The 21,379-nt window shown below is 43.8% G+C and overlaps 1 protein-coding gene across 1 annotated transcript; it reads right to left on the bottom strand.

The window, feature by feature from the left end:
- Window positions 1-6,185: 6,185 nt before the first annotated feature.
- Window positions 6,186-21,332, bottom strand: ATP6V0B (ATPase H+ transporting V0 subunit b). Its single transcript, XM_083509889.1, has 8 exons — window positions 21,138-21,332; window positions 12,336-12,384; window positions 11,239-11,322; window positions 10,469-10,546; window positions 9,688-9,757; window positions 9,000-9,051; window positions 7,596-7,786; window positions 6,186-6,785 (listed from the first exon to the last, which is right to left on the bottom strand). The coding sequence occupies exons 1-8, from the start codon at window positions 21,202-21,204 to the stop codon at window positions 6,759-6,761; spliced, it is 618 nt and encodes a 205-aa protein (XP_083366015.1). The 5' UTR covers window positions 21,205-21,332; the 3' UTR covers window positions 6,186-6,758.
- Between the last annotated feature and the right edge of the window lie 47 nt (window positions 21,333-21,379).

Genomic DNA, 21,379 nt, shown 5'->3' with positions numbered 1-21,379 from the left:
CCGATCAGAGGAGAAGATCCTAGGGGGTGGGGTGGGGAGTACCCATTCATCACACACGCACTCCAGCCAAGGCATGAATCTCATCACCCAGTGGTGATGATGCTCACCTGAGGGGTGAACCGGCGATGTATTGACCTCCTCTGCCGATCTGTGATGTATTTCGTACTTGTTTTGTGAATCTCATGTTATTGTTGATTTTATGCTGTTCGTCGCCATGATATTTTCCCATAATGTCAACTGTACACACCATATTGCAAAAAAAATAAATAGAATCGCATATATTAAACGTTGTGGGCTCAGCTCCATGGGACACACACGTTTTCAGTCGTGGGCTCTGGAGCATGTGAAGATGCAACAAGGGAACTGGTTTGACTGCATACAGAATGCATCTCCCTCCCTTCTAAATAGCCCACTCCTTTTTCTCACTTTTGAACTTAGCAGCAGGGCTCCCAGGTACGCAGGGTCCAGGCACGCAGAAATCTAGGCCCCACTCTTACAAAGGTACACCGAACAGGAGGAGTTGGGTTGCCACATCAAAAAAAGGAGCATTTAGTTGGTATTCCAAAATTAATGTTTTCTGTGGTTGTGAGTTTTTGACATGCAAGATAGGGTGGTGGCCCATCTGTCCCTTCCACAGAGCTCGCCACCCTGACCCATTTTCTGTGGCACTGTGGTTCATCATAGGCCACTTACTAGTCCTGCCCGCCATGTTTTAAGCTAGAATATGGTGTTACTTAGGGTAACCAAAACTATCAGGGAGCCTGAGCCCAACTGGTGAAATGCAACAAACAAGGAAGTTTGGGCCTCCTTCCAATCTGCAGCTCTCTAGAATTAAAAATAAATAAATCTCACTTTTAAGATTCCTTTCAAGTCTAGGGTACTGCAAAAGCAAAGGCAAAGGTCCTTCCATTTCCTGATGCCTCTCCACTCTTCTCTGAATTTGGCACATAAATGGTCAGGTGGCAAGTTTATAAGCACATCTGCTGAGGCCCCAGGACAGTGTTAACTGAATGTTTCCACTAAATGTGGCTTCACAGGACCCGCCTCTCAGCAGGGTTATATAGCCACAAATGTAAAATGTGGCTGTCACCATGTTGGTGCTTGGTTAGGCAACTTGGAAATGAAGTGGAGATGCAAGGGAAATTCAGGCTGCCGAAGGTATGATAGGGTGATGCCAATGCTGCCCACAGAAGCGGCACACAGAAGTCACACTTCTAGGCATGCTGGAGTAGAACAGAACCCAGCAAGTGGCAGTTGCCTCTCCCTGAAGCAAGCTCTGTATTAGTAAGAACTTTGGGCTATCACTTGGATAAGGCGGTGCATAATCAGACCCATGGAATTTGGTAGGGTATAGATGTGCCTAACACCAGAGATTTGGGCTCTTCATTTCCAGCACTACATCAGTAATCAAAATATGCAAAATAAATAAAAATAAAGCATACATAACATGTAACTCATTGGCTATAGCAAGGTATTAACTTGCTTAGGGTTTCCCAAAATGTCCATATGTTTAGGAGACTGTTATCCAACCTGTGTCTGCTAGGTCACTGTCACCTTCCTACCTGGCATGGACCATTCAAATGTTCTCTGTCTTGGTCTGTCTGTCTGCCGCCGCCCCCCACCCCACCAGTTCAGTTCAATTTGTGGCTCCTTCATTCCAAAGTTTCTCTTTCCAGCTGTACTATAGAATGCTTTTGGGATACATTTCCAGGTAACTGTGAAATGAACCGAGCCTTCTTCATTCTAGGAGAGAAGGAGCTCATTAAATGAGAATATGGTTTGGCAGACATGCTACATGTTAACAGTGGTGAGGCGCCCAGGAAATTTGAACGATGAACTTGTCATAGTTACATATATTTAATACAAATGCATATTTCTTTTTATTTCATCTCTGTATCCTTTTCTTTAATAAATAGGATTGAACTTTAACTTGGGTAAACTATGGCAGGGCTGATGGAACATCACCCTCTCTGAACATTTTTGAGCTGTGACAAGCAAATAAATGCCACTTGTTTGTATGTTACACTTCAGAATGGCTGTTCTTGCAACTACACAGGTAGGCCTTGGGAAGAACTCACAATAGACAGCGCTGTCTATCTTAGCAGTGGCAGTCCAAGGTTCTTCTTTTTCTCCACTTGGTATCTTTTCAGTTGGAAATGCTAATAATTGAACCTGGGGCATTCTGCATGCAAAACACGTTTTCCTCCAGGGAACTATAACCTCTGCCAATAGGACTATTCTGCTGTTGCCAAGACAGTGCCATTAACTCTAGCCTCCAAAATCTCCACACCTTAATACCCTCAAGAATCATCAGGAAGTATTGTCTGTTCCTCACTAGAATTTGGAGAACCCTGTAAGTTCTGAACAAAGAGCTTCTTTTGTTTTTCCTCCCTCTCAGCCACCCAGCCCCACCCAGCCTTCCCCTCCAACTATCACGTAACCTAACCTAATGAGTTCAGTGCTTCCAGGCACTCTGCAAGCCATGCCAACATTCTTGCCCAAGCACATCTGAGCTCCTTCAGTCCCAGTGCAATATTGCGGGGCTCATGTGTTTATTATTCTCTCTGTGTGTGAGAGCTGTCAAGCTCCCCAGCTCTTCTTTACAGCTTTGCATGCCAGCCTAGTACCTCGATCTGGTAATCTTTACCTTCCTACCACACCCAGCAACTTGCATGCTCATTAAGTGGGAGGCAGGATACAAATATCCTGGAAGAGTCTCCCCACAACACCCACCCACGATGCTACAAGGATCCCTGCCAGCTCATTAGTCTGATGAGCCAGCTTGGCTCCTTATGCCGGGCACTCTACAAACATCCAAAGTGAGTGGATTTTCTGCATCTTACAGCAGATTTGCAGGGATGTGGCAGAATCACCCAGGGAGCCAACACTAAGCCAGGAAAGCAGTGTGATTGTACTTAAGCCTCCTAGAGAGGAAAAATGGAGGACTTCACTTTCACTCCTTATGTAGGCTCAGGCCCAGTCTGCACCGCCTCAGAGGTCATCCACATGAGACACAGGAGTTCATGGCACTAAGGAAAGAAACACCCTCAGAAAAATGGTGTGGCAAGATTCCTGAGGACAACAGCTCCTAACATAGTGCTAGGAGGCAACACCATTTCAGTGTAGGAAAAAACACAGCAGGCGGCAGGTGGGGACTACAGAAAGGGCCTTCACCATTTTAGCACATCACTGGAATGCTTTCCCAAGAAAGCACACCTAGTGCTAACTACAATGCCTTTTTGATGTGACGCACATAGCCTTTTAATTTCCTAGACTTTTATTTTCCTAGCCTTTTAAATATCAGTTGAAGTGTTTTGTAGTTTGCTGCTGTTTTTATTTTCAAGCATTTGATTGTGCTGCCACTTCCATTGCTCGCTAGTTGGAATATGTTCTTCTTTTAAGCTGCTTTTATTACCATCAGCCTGGCACATAGCAGACAGGGCAGGGCACACATTTATTAAAGAGAGAGAATTATCTGCAGCACAGAAACACGCAAGGCCAGTGTAAGGTTCCTAAAAAGCAATGGGCTTGCCAGGGTTATGCCTCTGCAAGATAAGCCACCTCAAGGCAGTAACCACAACATGTTTTGAGGGGGGAAATGTGGAGCTACAGTGTAGCAGGCCCTACTCATGCCACAGAACAGCAACCTGTCCTGATCTGAAGGAACCCTCACAACTTCTCCAGCATATTTCCAATGAGAATAAAGCCAAACTAGCCCATTTCTTAGAACAGTGACAGTTACTATGATTTCACATATGACAATCAGAATGTAGGTGTTTTGTTTGGATCAAGATTCATCTTGTGATACTGACTGCTCACCCAATGACGGTATTTAAATACACAGAAGTGGGGTATGCAAAATCAAGGACCTGAGGTTACGTGTACAGGTCAAATTTTGAGTTATTATCTATGTAAAGAAAAGCCCCCCCTGAGCTGCAATCACAATGAGAAGAACATTAAGAGAAGAACATTAAGAGTATGAACTGCAGGCAAACGAAGCCATCACAAGTAACTGAGATGCAGACCTTGAAGAGGTCTTGAAGTTATACATATCTCAGTGCTTAAGAAATGTTGTGTAGGGACCACCGGGCTGCATTCAAAAGCAGGTAAGTCTTGTAGCGCAGCTTAAAGGTTAGGAAAATAAATCCCTCATCCCCACCTATAGCAACTCCAGTTTGTGTTAAGGCTATTCTGGACATATTGTTATAGTCCTATATGTTTTAAATAGGAAAGATTTTGTAAATACATCACCAGGAAAGAATGTATGTGGCACTAGACAAAACAATGTTTGTCTTTTGAAATCCGTTTTGCCCCACAGCAAGATGTTAGGCTTGTCAGTTATCAAGCTGAACTAAAATTTGAGGCTCTATGTCCTCTAAATTTACACAAGCCATCACATCTAGCTATCAAAACATGTACAGATCTGAACTGAAGGAAACGTCCTTGACAGAGCCATTTACTGGAGGGCTTCTTCCACCACCTGACCTACATCATTTTTTAAACACTAAATGAATCCATTTCAGTCAGCCTATGAGAGAGCATCGGGGTATCATCAACATAAAGATGATGTTCTCTATCCTTTGATGACTTTTATAACCACATGCTGATAAAGCTACAGTTTGACAATCAAATTATGGAGAGCAAGGGAACATGCAACCCCATCTGCTCTAGCTTATATGGGTCAGATCTTGCCCCACTAGCAATGTTCTTAAAAGCTTTATTTAGATGAACACCAGTTATGTCATTGAGAAGTGCCGAGAGTGTCCCAAAGGAACATCTTTGCCTTCAGAACAAACAGCAGAATGGCTCACACATGTAAATTCAAGTGTTTTTACTCAGAGTAGTGGGAAACGTGGAAAAGAGGCTAAATATACAGTTGTCAAAAGTGTTTCAGGAAATCTCCCGGGGTGGGGCTCTGTCCCAGCAAGGAACCCAAAAGGTGACACTAAACACCCTGCCACATAATTTTTTAAGTTCCTGTAGAAAAATAAGCACAGCTCTGTTGTTCTCCAAAAGCACTGAGCCAATCAGAACAGTGAAGACTTGCTGTAAATAATGAAATAACAAACAAACAGAATCAGTTTTCTTTTTTTATATATTCCTTAAAATAAGAATATATCACAATACCACACCACCCCCCATTTGACTATCTAAACTTTGCAGGGAAAATAACAAATGTTGCTGCCTGGAATCCAGCTCTTTCCTCCCACCCTTACAGTTACCAGGTAAGGCTGGCATGGGATTGGATTACAGATGGCAAATCCTGCTCAGGGCTTAAGCTATAAGATCTTTAGATTCATCCTACCATAAGAAGTGTTTCCCCTTCTGCAATGTGACTCTCTGGCTTCTAATTTTCAGCTAAGTTTTGCTTTAACTGAAAGCTACCTTTGGCAACTCCCAATATAGGATACAAATACAGTTTTGTAAATTAATATGCTTCATGGTCCTAGGACTGCAAAACTACCCACCCCTGGGAAGAGGTAGCAGGAATACTCTTTATCCTGGGAGAGGGAACCTCCAATCCATGGGGGTCCAGTGTAGAAACTCAGATATATAAGCTAATTGCTAAATGGTAATTTAAACCTAGGTTGTGGCTGCCACAATGGAATGTCCAGGTCTCATTTTCTTTCTCAGGGATGATGTTGATGATGATTAATTTCATTTCTATACCACATTATAAAGGAAAAAACCCCTTAAAGTTTACAACACTTTAAAACTTCAGGGTTCAAATCCCCACTCAAGTCATGAAGCTCACTGGGTGACCTTGGGCCAGTCACAGCCTTTGCACCTACCTCACAGGCTCTATCAAACCTCTGAGTGATTTGCAATCAATCAGCAGGGCTTTTCAACTATCAGTTGTCTAAAGGAAATAACAAAATGACCTTTCCCATCTAAATTTGGCCGCTGAAATGTTAAAAGTTACGCAGGAGAGGACTTGGGCAAAAGGACTATAAGCTCCGTTCTAGTACTGAAAACCAATTCCTAGGATTCAAAATGGGCTCAGAGGAACCCCTTCTAAAAAATAATAATCTATATTTTGCCCCTGGTTAGTAGATTTTGGATTCCAGTTAAAGAAACAAAGACAATCAGATAAGCCTGAAGTTTGCCCACCCCTGCATTGAGCAGTTTGATGAACAGCAGGCACACCACAGAGAAACAGCAACTATTAATCACAGTACAAGACATTTCCCATAATTAATTTTAATTAACCAATCATTTGTGAAGTTTCAGGGAACTCAAAAAATCACAACTTTTAGCTCCTATGCACCCCTTCAGTATGGAACAGATGTGCCTAGGAGGGCACCTCCCATAGCCCGCAGAGCCAAATCTTCAGCCAGTACCACTGGCTGTTCCAGAAAATGTGGACTGTGAGAGGCAACAGGAGCCGGGGTAGCAGGAGGGGCACAGCAGCACAAGGAAGGGAAACCACTTGGGACACGGATGAGTTTATTTCACAGAACATGGCATTGCTGTTGGCAGTGGTTGCCACAAAGAGTGCAAGGGCTGGAAGACTCTAGGCTCCTTCTCCTAGGTCCATCCAGCCCCTTCTTTCAGGGGAAGTGGAGCAGGAAAGGATGGAAGGAAAGGAGGACAGATTCTTTCTCACACACACATCAATTGGTCAGGTTCTTCCACGGCCTCGCAGGGAAAGATCACGGGAATAAATTTATACACCAAGCTCCATCCCAAGCCAACAGAAGACATTAAATAAATATGTACAGAGTCTGCAGCTGGCAGACAGGCTGGTGGCAAAGGGCTTAGTCGCCCATTTTCACTTTAGACACCTACAAAAGACAAAAAGGAGAGAAGGTAAGAAAACACAAGTGCCATGAATTAAGCTCCCCTACGTACCCCCACTATTGCCAAGAATAATGCCAGGATTTGTTTTTGGCTTAAGAGTGTTTGGAGTGAAACAAACAGCAACGCCCAGGCCAGGAATGGTGATTTGTTGCTCCTGCTGACTAGAAGGGAGGAGCAAATTGGGAGCCTTCTGTGCCTTCACAGTAAACCATTAACTACCAATTACAGACTGTGAAATGCAAACTGGGCATGCTATCATATTTGTCGCATGTAGCAGCTTTTTAACACTGCAAATGCATCCACCTGTACATGATCATGAGGAAATATGGCTGTTCAGGACAGGTGCACAGAGCAGCAGCCAAAAGTGAGGGGCAATAGTTGTGGAGAGGGAGGCTGAAGAGACAGAGCCATAGTAGATCTTATGGACAGGGAAGCTTCTTGTCATTGAAGAAGGCTGAAGGTTGAGCCACACACACCCATTAAAGGACTTGCCTCTTCCTTGCTCTGAAGCAGGGATGGCTTGGGGATTCCTTAAAGCAACACCAGCACCGCGAGATAACTACCTAACCTACCGAACCAGTAAATATTGGGCGCAACTTAAGAGTAGATGAGAGCCCCTTTGAAGGAACAAATTAGTTTTTGAAATTCTTTTTTGTTTCGCTAATCTGCAAAGAGCAGTCTAGGCATGACTACTGGCATTTCCAAACCTTCATCCTCTCTAAATTCTTCCTTCTACCTCTGCTTAGGAGGTGGGAATGGGCAAGACTGGGGACAGCAAGGCCGGAGAGACTCACCTGCAGGATAGCCACGATGACTCCAAAGAGTCCGATGGCGCTGCCAAAGATTTCCACAATGAGGATCTTGACAAAGAGGCTGGCATTCTGGGCATCTGCCAATGCTGCACCACTGCCCACAATGCCCACACATATACCACAGAAGAGATTGGACAGGCCCACAGTCAAGCCTGCCCCAAACATGGAGAAACCTATGGGAGGAAAGAGTATTAGGAATGGGCGGCACCCAGTTATATTTTCAGTTGATGACCATTGCAGGCCTGACAAGACTGGCCTCAGAGACCGTTAGGATGAAGGCCCTTATGTTTTCTTCTAAGCCTGTCCTTGTTATGCATTATCTGCAGATGGAAATAAGGTAACAAGAAATTGTAACAATTTCCCTCCCAAACTCACACACAAACTGATTTTTCCTTAGGAAGAAAAGGTGCATGTTATGTATATTAACCCTTGCTTTCTATATGCAAACCTTTTAATCCACAAATAAAATAAACCAGTTCTTAGGAATTTAGTGCAACTGGTGCAAGGGCTCCTTATTTATTGGAGAAAGCTCTCCCTGTCACCCTCCCTCGCCACACCTTAATCATGAGCCAGACTACTGGGTTCAGGTTTACAAAGTTTAAAGGTGTTCCTGACTCACTCAGGGGAAATGCAGCAAAGCAAAGAGTGGTGACAGTAACACTATCTAAGCAGAACAATGGCTATATACTATTTATTTAGTTATTTCTGGAGCACTAGAAAGCCTCCCAGGCCACAGGGTGGTATTAGATGTCACAATTCTAAAGACTTTGGGACAAGATACAGCCAAAGACAGCATCTTGGCCCAGCTCACACCTCACTCAGGCTTGCATCTGTGGCATGCCACAAGAATAGCATTGCCACTATAGCCATCCAAGAGGACAGCTGCTGCCAGCAAACATGTCAAGATGTGTCGGTCTCTTCTGTGATGACAAAAGATGATATACCCACCACCCCAGGGTGACAGCACAGATATAGTTGGCACATCAGATACTGCAACATGGCGGTAGGGAGCTTTGCAAAGCCAGAAAATCAACTGGAGATAATACATATACCCCCTGCTTGTCAGACAATGTTCGGTGGCCTATTGGAAAAAAGCTGTCCTACTGCAGGTGAACTTGTGCCAAGACACAATTCAACTAGGGAAGGGCTGCAGCTCAGAGACAGAGCAGGTTCCAGGTTCAATCTTTGGTGCATCTAAGTAGGGCTGGCAGCCCCTGAGAAACTGCTGCCAGTCAGTGTCGAGAACACTGGCCTTGGTGGACCAATGGGCTGACTTGCTATAAGACAGCCTCCTAGGTTTCCTACGTAACAAGGGGCGCCTGATGATATCGCAAGGGCAAGAACCATTATGCCTGCCTATCCCCAGTCCCCACAAACCCAGCCTACCTGCATGGTAGTTCTGGGCGCCAATCGCCTTAGGGGTTCTGCCCGAAAATTGCTGCAAGGAAAGGAAGGATATTAATAAGCAAGTCTCTGACAAAGACATTAGATGTGGCATTAAGGCATGTCACTGTAGATAGGAACTATCCAGACTTGAGTTGAAATAAACTCGTACCCTTTTCAGAATTGCAGCAGGGGGAAAGGGAGCTGAGAGGACTGTGGCCCACCAAGGTGCCTCATTCCTCATAAGCTCATAACTCTAAACATCTGTCAGGTGCAGGTTAACCTTGCTCCAAGGTCTTGGGCAATCTATGGCTCAGTAGTGGGATTTATCCCAGGTGAAAATAACTCCTCTTTCTCCCTATGTCAATACTATGTCCCTGTGTCAATACCAGCCCCTGCTTCAAGAACAATTAGTCAGGGCTTGTTCTCCCCTACAAGGATAAAAAACTTTTGCTCAGAGGCATGAGCCAGGATTGCCTCCTGCAACTGGGCTTCTACCCAGCATAGCACTTGGCTCCACAGTTGCCTGGACTCCATCAATACCTCTCTGATTACCTTCTTTGCCCTCCTCCGTTTGGCAACAGCTCAGCTCCCTTCAAATCAGACACCGTGGAGCATGGCCAAGAGCGAGACTTGGCACACAACTGTGTCCCTCCCATACAAGCCAGCCCCTGCCCCCCCCCCCCATTACCTCAGCCATGTTGGTGATGACGATGGCCATGATGATTCCATAGATGGCCACAGCTTCACAAAAGATGATGCTGCAAGGAGAAAACACATATTAGCAGCTGCAACATCTCAAGGGTGACAATGTGGGCATGGGACCAGGGAACGAGAGAGGGAGGAATGGGCTGGCCTCTAATGGCACATCTACCACTGGGACCCTCCTTGGCTTCCCAACCACCTCCTTCCTTCCCCTGGCTAGCTAGGAATGAGGTGGTAACCTTACAGATGAGGCAGCAGCCTGAGAAGGACCAGGCAACCAAGGAAGCAGCAAGTTTCAGAGCACACCTTGTTCCCCCAAAAGTAAAGCTGATTCATTTGTTTAAAGTCTTTGCTTGACACTTAAGGCAGAGTGTTTCTGAGCATAGGCAAAGCTGGCCCAAAGCAGATCCTTCCACAAGCTGCTCACACCCCTATTCTCACACCCCACCCATTAAGCCAGGGATGAGGAACAGGTAATGCACTGAACTAAAGGGGATTTTATTTATTTGCTTTTTCTTTGTATTTTGCTGTGCCCAGTTCCATCTTTTGCCCTGCAAGCATTGAGGGTCCCCACACCTGTGCTGGATCAAACTCAATGCCTAGCTCTCACAAGGATTTTACGGTACACAGAAGCCATTTCAGGAATGTTCAATTTTTTAAAATCTGTGCAGCAGGAAACAAGGCATATCAAGGATGGGCAAGCGAGCTTTTGGACTTTGCAGTACCTATACCTGTGAAATATATGCTGAACAAGGGGGTCCTCTCACCTGACCAGATTTTTGGTTTTGATCCTAGGTGCTTTGACACCACCGCCAAGGATGCTGGATCCAGTAATGTAAATGCCCCTGAAAAAATAGTTACAGAAGCGGTTAGAGGAGTGGTACTTGATAGGCAGCAAAGGGGGGGGGGCAGCTTGCTTAGATCGCACCCTGCCAAAATCATTTTATTATTCATTAATGCCCAGCACTACACTTATTTAAGTATACTTATATCTTGACTTTCTTCCATCATAGAAGTCAAGGTGGTGTACATGAAGTTAGGTTAGGTTTATTGAATCCCAAAATTCCCAGGGTGATTTACAACAATAATAGAATACAGTAATGAAAACACATAAGCATATTAAAAATGCAGGCAGAGTAAGGGGAATATCTGATCATTGGTGCTTCCCAAATGCCCAGGGAAACAAAACTGTATCTGTCTGGTACTTGAACTATGACAGAATTGCTGCCACACTCCATAGTTGGGGAGCTGCAGAAAAGGCCTGTTCTCTCATCACCACTCTTTGAGTCTGCCTTTGATGCATCCGGCAGAAAAGGGTCTCAGATGACAATCCCAGGGTCCAGACAGAGTTTGGGGATCTCCCTCCAGGCACTGACCAGACACAGACCTTTGGTGAAGTGGCTGCATCATGTGCCCTCAGACTGTGCCTTGGGACTAAACCCCCAAAATGGAAGCCCAAAGTAGGGCTCAGCAGTATTGGCTGAGGAATGATGTCTATTAACAGATCGCTAGGGGCTGGGAGAGATGAAGTACTCACCAGGCAGCACCCACCACTGATAATGAGATGGCCAGCCCAATGCCCAGGTTGGACCACAAATATGGCGAGGTCTCTGTCAGGAACCTGTACATAGGAGGAATTACCTTATGAATACTCTATTCCTTTCTCCATCATAGCATCAACTCGTAGCACCCGCAGGGGAGAAGCAGCCCTAGTCAAACCAATCCATCCCATTTCTGGACAGAACTTGGTCAGGTCAGTCTACCCATACTGCACAATTGGTAAGTGGTAAAAGAGAACTAACGCCTGCTGCCCAGGGTGGCAGCCAGAAGGCCTTGCCTCTTTAGAAGTAACTAGGAGACTTTATAACCCATTAGGAAAGGTGTTATTTGTTATAGTTTGGGCTACAAAACAACACTGTAGAAAAGCTGTGCTGAGCCCAAGCAACCCTAGGCTAGTTTAGCCAACAGGAAAGGAGGTCCATGAAAGCAGGGTGAGCTGGAGACTTGCTTAAGATGCTGTTCAATACAGCACTCTTTGGTTAGCTCTTGAACTAGCAGAAGCAGGATATGGGTCACGGCAACTCCTCAAGACCACTAATCCTATACCATTAAGACTAGTGGGTGCATGGAGAAGCATCTGTTTTCAGGCCCAAGCAATAGTCCAGAAGCACAGAAAAAAGTGCCCCAAAAATGTTCAAGATGTGTGTGCGGATGTGCCAACAGAATCTGAGCAGCACAGGGCCTATAACCTAGCTAAGCACAGGGACAAGTGGCTTGCAACAGCAGGCAAAGAGGAGAGGCAGCCAGCTGACCTGCAGGCAAAATGAGGCAATTAGCAGCATTGACTAGTGAAATGGGACACTGCCATCAATACTGTTGTCAACCAACGGGGGAAGGGGGGGGGAGACACGGCCTGCCTGTGGAAGCAACCATGCAAACATCTGCCTGCCTACCACTCCTCAGAGCAGAGCACTGTTGGGCTTTCTGTAATTCACGCGCATGGAAAAGAAAGCGCGAAGGCAAATTACTGCTTTTCCTCATGCTCTCTTCCCCAATATATTGCTGAAAACACCAATAAGCCACTGTTCCCCATGCTACTCCAACCCCAGCCTCTAGGGAAAAGTGCCATCTTACCATGCTATATCGAAACGGAAACCAAGGTCAAATATTGTGTAGCAGATTCCTGAAAAACAAGAGAAACACAGAATGATTCCACTTTTTGCCTTGGTCTCCTCAAAGCCCAATCTGTGATGCTCACACCTTGCCACCAGTGCTGAACCCCCCCCCCCCCAGCGAGAGCAGAAAGGGTTTATATAGTCTTCATACAGCTTACACCACAAATTGCCCCTTTCCAAATCACCTCTTTCATGGGGAAACTATCACTTACTCCTTTCTGTTGTGCTCTGTTTAACAAGACCCAAAAGGTCACTATATACTAGAAATAAGAGACAGAAAAGGACTCCTATCCTACAGGCTTCCTACCAGCACACTTTTTAAAATCCTTTCAGCACTAACAGGAAGTCTTGCCCCCCTCTGTTCCAGGGTAGCCAATGTGAGCATCCTCTAGATGCTGTGCAACTCCAGTTCTCATCATCTCCAGTCAGTAGTGCAAAAATAACATTTGGGGTACCATACTGGCTACCTCACTCTTTATCTTCTGAGTGCTGCAGCACTGACCCACATAGGAATACAACACCTTGGACCTCAAACAATCACTTTTGACTTCTGCCAGGCCCGTGCAGAAGCCAGGCTCAGCCAAAGGCAAGATAACAGCCACCAATGTATGGGCAGGATGTTCTGTGTAGCTATGATGGAAGCTTCCTAATGGCACAATTGGCAGTTATAGAAAAACTCAAGAGATGTAACCATTCCACCTATCATTAATGTATCTTTGTCTATGTCTATCCTCAAAATCTAAACAACAGCTCCTGATACAACACATTGGCTTGGGTAACAAGTGATTTAGATCTTTATCAATATTTAGAAAGTTTCAGTTTACTGGAAAAATGTAACGAAGATCTCCTATGATCGCCTATAAAGAAGTCACAGGTATCTTGGAGGCAGAGAATATGGCCTTTTATCCCTATATTCATAATTTGACTCTACAAAAAGAAAATGCAATGTTCAGAGAGATAATGGCTATGAACTCCGGTCAAAAAAACCACCAACCACCCTTGTTTCATCTTCCATTAGTGCATATGGTCAAATTCTTTTATGACAAACTGAACAAGAAACTTACAAAAATTCTGTGGAAGTGCAGACATTTTTATTTACGGAAAGGTCAATGTTTTCATTGTGCTTGAATTTAAGGGGAAACTGCTATAACATGGCAATTCAGTGACATCTTATGCCACAGAAATGTGTAAACCAGATACTGGGTACCTTTTTAGCATCAGGGGGAAAAACATTTTCTCTGCAGGTAGTGGAATTGTATAAGAACTAGAGAATTTGGGAAATGCTAGTGGGACTGATAAAATGAAATGTAGCTGCCATTTGATCCTCCCTCTTTTGAATTATGTAACAGAAGAATATGCGAAAGATTGCATGAGCTGATTTCAAATTTATTGGTTGCTGCAAAGTTGATTTATGCCAAACAATGGGAAGGACAATCTATATCATCAGGGAAGGATCAGTGACAGTCTCGGAATCATCTTATCTAGCCAAAATGTCGGCTTTCAGGAGAAATGATGTACTGCAATTCCTAAAATAAATATGGAGCAGGGTGATTTAATATAATGCTTAATGAATCTATGTCTATAGATTTGCTGATTTTACTGTGTGCAGTAATGGAAACGCTTTTCTGCCCCCGCCCCATTTTTTCTGTACGTATAAATGAAAATCTTTCTTAGTTTAATATTCATTGAAATATTATGTTTATGTATAAAAAATAAAATCCCCATGTTCACACAGCTAACTGGAAGGGCACGGCCCCTTTGCGGCAGCCCTAATGGGCATTGCTATGAAAAATGTTATCTAACTGCTGCAGTCTGAAGCACATCCATCTGTGACACTACTCGCGACCAACCCAAATAAGCAAAGTTATTCATGAAGTCTTTTTATAATCAGTCATTCTTTTCTGTGATGTTCCCAACCGCCTCACCTGTGGAATGCTCTATTTAGGGAGATGTGCCTGTCACCATCTTTGTCAATTTTTAGGTGCAGCAAGCCAAGACCTTTGGTTAATTAATGTTGCCTCCTATGGTGGTGCCCATCTTTTAGTGGGGTGGGTAGGACTTGGTCCTTATTAATTCGTTGATGAACGTGCATTTTATGTACTATACATTCTCGCTGTTTTAAACTTTTCTGGCTTTAAATGGTGTTGTAATTTAATTTGTCAAGTTGCTTTGAGACTTTTTATTGCATAAAGTGACTGATAAATGTTATTATTGTTATTAACAATACCAAAAGGATCCCCAGCAGCTTTCATTCTTAGATAAGCAAGAATGCTGTACCTTCACATCCACAGCATTCTTGGCTCTAGGGGCCTTTTTTCATCCATAAACCATTTTCTCCTTTTAAAGGGCTGGATGAAGAACATGCATGGGGAAGAAAACCAGCTGTGAAAAAGTTAGCAGTATCACATACTGCAGACAGGAAGGGAAAATCACCCCACAACCTCAGACTGGGAAGCAGAGTGGAAGAAGATGAGTCAATGACATGATGATGGGAACTGTATTTCGGGATATATGAATAGAATATGATGGGACAGTCACAGGATGCAAATGTTCCACTTGCAAGGTCCAGGCAGAACTATCCTCCTGTGAGCCTGACAATGTGAAAAAAGACACAGACAGACACAGAGGTGGGAAGGAGCTGAAAAAGAAAGAGCAAGGCTGCAGAAACAGAGCATCATGGGGCAGGATAGAGAACAAATGAGCCACAGAACTGGGGAAGAAAGGATAGATTGGCTCCCATGGAGAATAACTAAAGAGAGAATGCAAGTAGGGTGACCCTTTGATCTATTTTTAAAAAATAGCATTGACATTAGGAAGTGTTAGACAACAAGGCAGTTCAACAGAGGGTGTGAAGTCCCTATCAGTAGACATTGTAGATATAATATACCACACCAAAAACAAGTCTGGTAGAATTAACCATGTATGGGGAAGCAGAAGAAAGTGGGTCAGGAAACTGGAGACTCTATTCAATGGCTCAGAGCTCATCAGGGTCATATTCACATCCCCGTGAGCAGAAGCCTATCTGCTCACAGGTGTGCAGCCTGCTCCAAGCGACAGCTTTAAGCCCCAGGCACTGCCAACTCCAGACCCTTCACTCAGCAGCAGCAGACTCTGATCTCAGGAGCCGACAGCCTGCTGCCTTTCCCTGCACACGCAGGCTTTGAAAGCAACACTGGCGAGAGAGAGAGAGAGAGATATAATGGGCATATACACCCAGGGAGAGCTACACTCTTCCTGACATTTAGGTAAGAACTAGGAGCAGAATCTATTCAAACTTGTATGCTGTGCAGGTTAATAGTCTATGCACAAGGGGAGAACGGGGCCCCATGAAGGCAAAGTGTTCTTTTGGAGCAACCCAGGTGAAGGATGGAGAAGAGGGGAGTGTGGCATAGCATCCTTCCTTGCCAAGCCATGCCACCAACACTGAGAGAGTTAGCATAAGATATAATCTGATGCCATTTTGTATTAACTGCACTTTGCAGTCTTCCTTACAAAAAGTGGTCAAACCCGGTAGTTACAAACCAAGATGTGGAATGGAAAATTTACCAGTGATTTATTTTGCTGTGGAATCCCCCCCCCCCATTTTGTAAGTTGGATGCCAACTGCAAACACAGGCAAGCTTGCCAATGCCCAAGTTGTTTTGCTTTGTTTACAAAATATTAGAAAAATGAACATGCTAATTTGGGAGTGTAATAAAAGTTGCCAACACAAACTGAATTATCTACAGTGTAAATTAGCCTAATAGCATAAGAAAGTTTCCCAGAAAGGTATCTAATTCAATTTTTTTTGGAAGATCCACACTACAGTACTGGTTACAAAATATCAAAAAGCATAGCTAGAGCCTTCCTCTCCAGAAAGCTACACAGCTACACAATAGATGCAGTTGATTAAAGGTCTCCTGGAAACCCCCAAACCTGCCTGTCAAAAAATAAGACAGGGTTTAAGGGTACTTCTAGACACCTAACTAGTTTGATGCGGAGACTGTCACTTCTGTCTAATAGAGGTAGGGCTGCTACCAGTCCAGAACTATCTACCAGAACTATCTTCATCTTGCCTAAATTCAAATCTAGTTTGTTTAACCATCCACTCCATCAAAATGTGTCAATATTAACTAAAACCAAAATAGTAGTACCTGTTCATTTAGTTAACAACATATACAGCTTGGTGTTATGTCAATAATATCACTGCCCAAAGTTCCAGATTATATTCAGTTTAATATATATATATATATATATATATATATATATATATATATATTTATAAATGATACCACGAACATCAAATTATATTCGAATATTCACCAAACATATAACCAAAGACACAACAAGGTGTTAGTGGAATATAATGGAAATGTGGGGAAACAGTTGCGGGTTATATTAATGTCTGATGGACATGAGACAAAATTTGGAATTTGGTGGGAAAGACCACTAGATGCATTTATATAATTATAATTGCATATCACATACTTATAAATCTGCTAGTAATTTTTCTGGAATATCCTAATGAAGATGTGAGATCAGAACATGGAAATTTATTTGAGTTTTATTAGCTGCTGCCAAAATATATATTTTGGAAGTGAAATGGTATATTCCAATCATTTTAACAGAATGAGAATGGTTTGATAGAATTTGGTATCTTGCTACAGTAACGAAATTAAAGAGAAATAGTACAATTAAGCAAAAGTAGAGAAAGAAATGGGACAATTTGAGAACTTATGGTCCCCCTTTCTAATGTAGAAAATTAGATCAACTAGCATAAATTTAAGTTTTTTCTCTGGTTATAATAATTTATTGCATAAAATATAGTTATATTTTTATTATATTATAACAAAGCTATATTTTAATGCATACTGATTTACAAGTAAATTTTAAATCTGGCAAATATTAGCTCAAAATTCTCCTTACCAATGGCTTCATGGTAAGCAGCATTAATTAAAACATCCTAGGGATGGTGGTCAACCTTGGCATAACCCACTGAGTGCAAAAACCCTACTAAAAAAAGAGGGGTTCTTGTAATCCATCCCAAGTCTTTACAACATGGTAGGAAAACATATCAGTAATTCTAGCTACCCTCGCGTACTACAACAGCATCATTCAGAAACAGTAGACAATGTGAACTGAAGTCAGCAATCAGGTATCTGAAGGCATCCCAACAATGGAGGAATACAGGAATGGAAAGGCATAATAAGACAAAGCACAGCTGAATGGTAGTTTACTGACACTGCTTGAAGGATCTTCTTTACATACTGCAGGAGAACCCAAGGGCCAAAAATGAACCCTAAGGACACCTCTACTTTTCTTCACAAGAAAAGTGTGAAGCAAGCTGGCAAAAGAAGCTTCCTGTCCTTATGTGGATTTGTTCACTGCTTTCTCAGTGGATACTGGCTAGTACAATCCCTCTCTATATTGCAAATCAATTTGTACTATAAGCAGTAGAGAATACACTCAGTAGACTGGAGAGTCTCTTTCTATACTTTCAGAAGGGGAGAAAATTCCATGGCACCCTGTGAGGCCTAACAGGAAGTGGGCTAAAGATTGCCACCCAGAGGTCTGGTCTCTACTTTTCAGATCCACAATGATGATCTTGATATGTTACTTCCAATAGGACCAGCTCCAGATTTTTGTCTCTTGCTTGAAGTGTCACAATTAATGTTTTTTACCCTTGCGGTAGTAGTCATTCACTTTTCCCCTCCTTGATTTCTATTACAAGCATATAACACATAGCAAGGATGGAATATGCAATTGCAAAGAAAGGAAGCAAACTACCACTTTCAGGCCCAATCCTATTTTGGAATGCGTTATTTCAGGATACAGGTAGCATTTTTTCAGAGTTCTTTTACCCAATGCAGTGCTGAAGCAATTGATGAAAATACACTACTTTCTGTAAAACTCCTAGAGGTACAGGAGCCCTCTTAAAATTTGGGCCAGATAGTATAAAAAGTGACACAAACCTATCCTACCTCTAAGTCCAAGACCAAATGGTTCATCATCCTGCCAGAAGACATGAGTGACACCCCTGTATGCAGTGCATTTAAAAAGTTTTAAAGCAACAATAATTCTTGGGGGAAATTAACTCCCCCACCCAGACAAAGTCCCAAAATTGTTAGTGGACACTATGGAAAACCAAGTTAAGTGTAGTTTATTACACAAAGTAGAGTTGGCACAACAGCAAACTGACCAGTAAAGCCATGATTCTGCTGATGCTTTGAAAATTGGCCTGTACAACTGTTCTTATTAATTGTTTAACAATGATTAAAAAATAAAAATGTCACAGTGTTTCGAGCATAAAACCTAGAGAGAATAATTTTTCAGTAAATCCTTCACATTAAAGATTGTGATCCTAAGGGTTAAGATCCAAAACCTTTAAGACTCTTCAAAGTTATTAATCATTCAATCACATCTGAGAAGTTAAGTCACTGTTTTGCAACAACAGTTGCCCAAAGCTACCATAAAAAAGAAGAGACAGCACAGTGAATAAACCTCCATTCATCACACTGCTTCTTCGCTATAGTAGCAAGGTCAAATGACAGGCTACCCCACCCCCCCAGTACGGTTACATACATCATTTATTCACTCAAGTGGTGCTCTGCTCTGCTTCCTCTCCAATAAGTTTAGTCATAAGGCAGAACACTGAAGTACTGTTGTAGGAAAGAGATCTTCACTGTCCCTTCCAGATATATATTGGGATGGGGTAAGGTATTTCTACCTCTGTAGCCCATCTATAGGTCAAATAGCTTCTCACATTATGGGACAGATGTTTTATGACTTGGAGCACATTCCTTCCCGCCCACAGTCCCCAGCCACCCGTCTGACAAACCCTAGCTCAGGTGAATGAATGTCCCAAAGTAATAACAGAATCATGCTTGGGCAGGGTCCACAGAAGCCAAGACAGGCCGATACTAAGAGACCCACCATGAGGCATCTATGCTCACATCCTACTGAAAAGAAAGGAAAATGTTAACTTCCTCCCTGGTACAGCTTTAGTAATCATGGCTAGAAAAGGAGAAGTTCTGTTCTTCCCATCCATGCTGATCTGAAAGAGGAACTAAGAGTCACACTTACCACTGGAAAAGTAGCAAAAAGAGGAGGGGCAGAAGAACCCTAGCTGCAAATAAGATATAAGGAAGAAGGAGAAAAGGAAATGGAGTACTGTTTGAGTAGAGTGGTATACGTGAGCAGACTGCTTAGTCCCAACAGGAACCAGTAAGAAACTCTCTGCTTCTAAGCAAGGTCTGTGTCCAATTGGTAAAATGACCTTAAAGGAACTGAGTTTGAATCAGAAGGTCAGAGCTTAGTTTCCTGTTTGTCATTCCTCAACCCTGACTGGTGAAGTCTTAACCAAATCAGCTGGGCTAATCCAGTTGAAGCCACCAACAGCTCCCAGAGAGCTGGGACAGGACTGTTGTAGGACAACTGCTCCAAAGCTTGTTGACAAAACAAACCCAAGGATGCGGGGAGAGTCCACTGTGCACCTTTTGCATGGTTCATCACATTTCCCCCAACAGTGTTAACGCTTTTTTGGTTCCCAATAAATTGCAACCACACAACACAAGAACAAATATGTCATTCAACTCATGATGGAGGACTTTCTAAATTGTTCCTTGTTTAGAATAAGGACACAGCATACCTGCATGGGCTCACCAAGAACAAATTATCACCTGAACAAATGTAGAGACTACCAGAAAATGTAAAGATCTCTCCAGCAAGAATGAATCCAGGCTATTGGTGAGCCAAGTCTCCTTCATAGATCTGCACATGCAGAACTTCTTACCAATGCTAGGATGATTAACATCGAAACCATGATGAACAATGAAACCAATGTTTGGTGGTGAAGGAAAAGATATATATCAACATTAAGACCCAGTAATCCTGTCAATGTATAAACAGTTACGTAGCTAGTCAGGAGTTCATTAAAGTGCAATTGCTTTGATACCAAAGATAACCAAGGGACAGCAGCTTCAGACTCTGCCACAGGTCCCCTGGTTGCAAGGCTACACACTCTAGCCCTTGCTCAAATTTCACCAGACAAGAAAAGGAAACGACACTGCACTTTTAGAAAGTTCCTCCAAATACACTTCTTTTGATCTGCTTTCAGACATCAAAATGCCATTGGTGTGCACAGCATCAAAATTCACAACTAGCACTGAGCAGCCATTAAGAAAGCCTTTCCCCACCCCTCGCCTTTTCGCTGCTTTCACAGATGAGGAAGCAAACTGAGCACCACAGAGCCCAATATGGTGGAAATCTGGAGTCGTCTCTTAAACTATTTTTATTTTTGAGACCAAGGATGTGGAGAACGACAAGAAGTGGGCCTGCCGTGGGAAACCCACATGCGAGGGCCCCTCCGGAAACCTTCCCAATGAGAAGGTCATGGACAAGGAGAACCAAGTACAGTATCTTCCAGACCAACCCCTGAAGACAAAACGGCTCTCCCCGCGCAAGCAGGAGGATGCGAGTCTCCCCTCTGCAGGGATGTCGCCTCGCCCCCCAGCCCCGAGAACAGCCTGACGGGCCAACTAGGGTAGGGCAAGGCAGCACCGCGGATCAAGAAGCACCTAAAAACATTCGCTAAGCCTGGAGGGCGGCATCCCGCCACAGGTGGGCTCCCTTCCGCCCTGCGCCCCCCCCGCCCGCCCACGACAAGCCATTTCCTTTGCGTATATCCGCACACAGCCCCGGCGAAGGGAGGGGAGAGGAGGACTTTGGCAAAGCTGCGTCGGCCCTCGCAGCGGCGCTCCCAGCTCCCCGTTCAAAGCACTAACCGATGCCGGTGATGGTGGCGGCCGCGGTCAGCCCCAGCCCCGAATACAGCAGCGCGAGCCCGGACATGGCGGCGGCGGCGGCGAGTCCTCAGAACGGACTGAACGCGACCGGGAATCACCTGACCCACAGAATGACGGGAACCACGCTCCACGTGACCAGACCAAGTTTATCTGACGCCTCTCGCCGGCTGGGATGATTGGTCGGATCGGAAGAGAGCGAAACTCCAGCCCCCACAATGCAC

This window comes from Podarcis liolepis, assembly GCF_965112155.1.
Source record: "Podarcis liolepis genome assembly, chromosome: 6".
In the NCBI taxonomy this organism is placed as follows: Eukaryota; Metazoa; Chordata; class Lepidosauria; order Squamata; family Lacertidae; genus Podarcis; species Podarcis liolepis.
The sequence above is the reverse complement of the archived record's forward strand: the minus strand, read 5'-3'. Positions and strand labels throughout refer to the sequence as shown.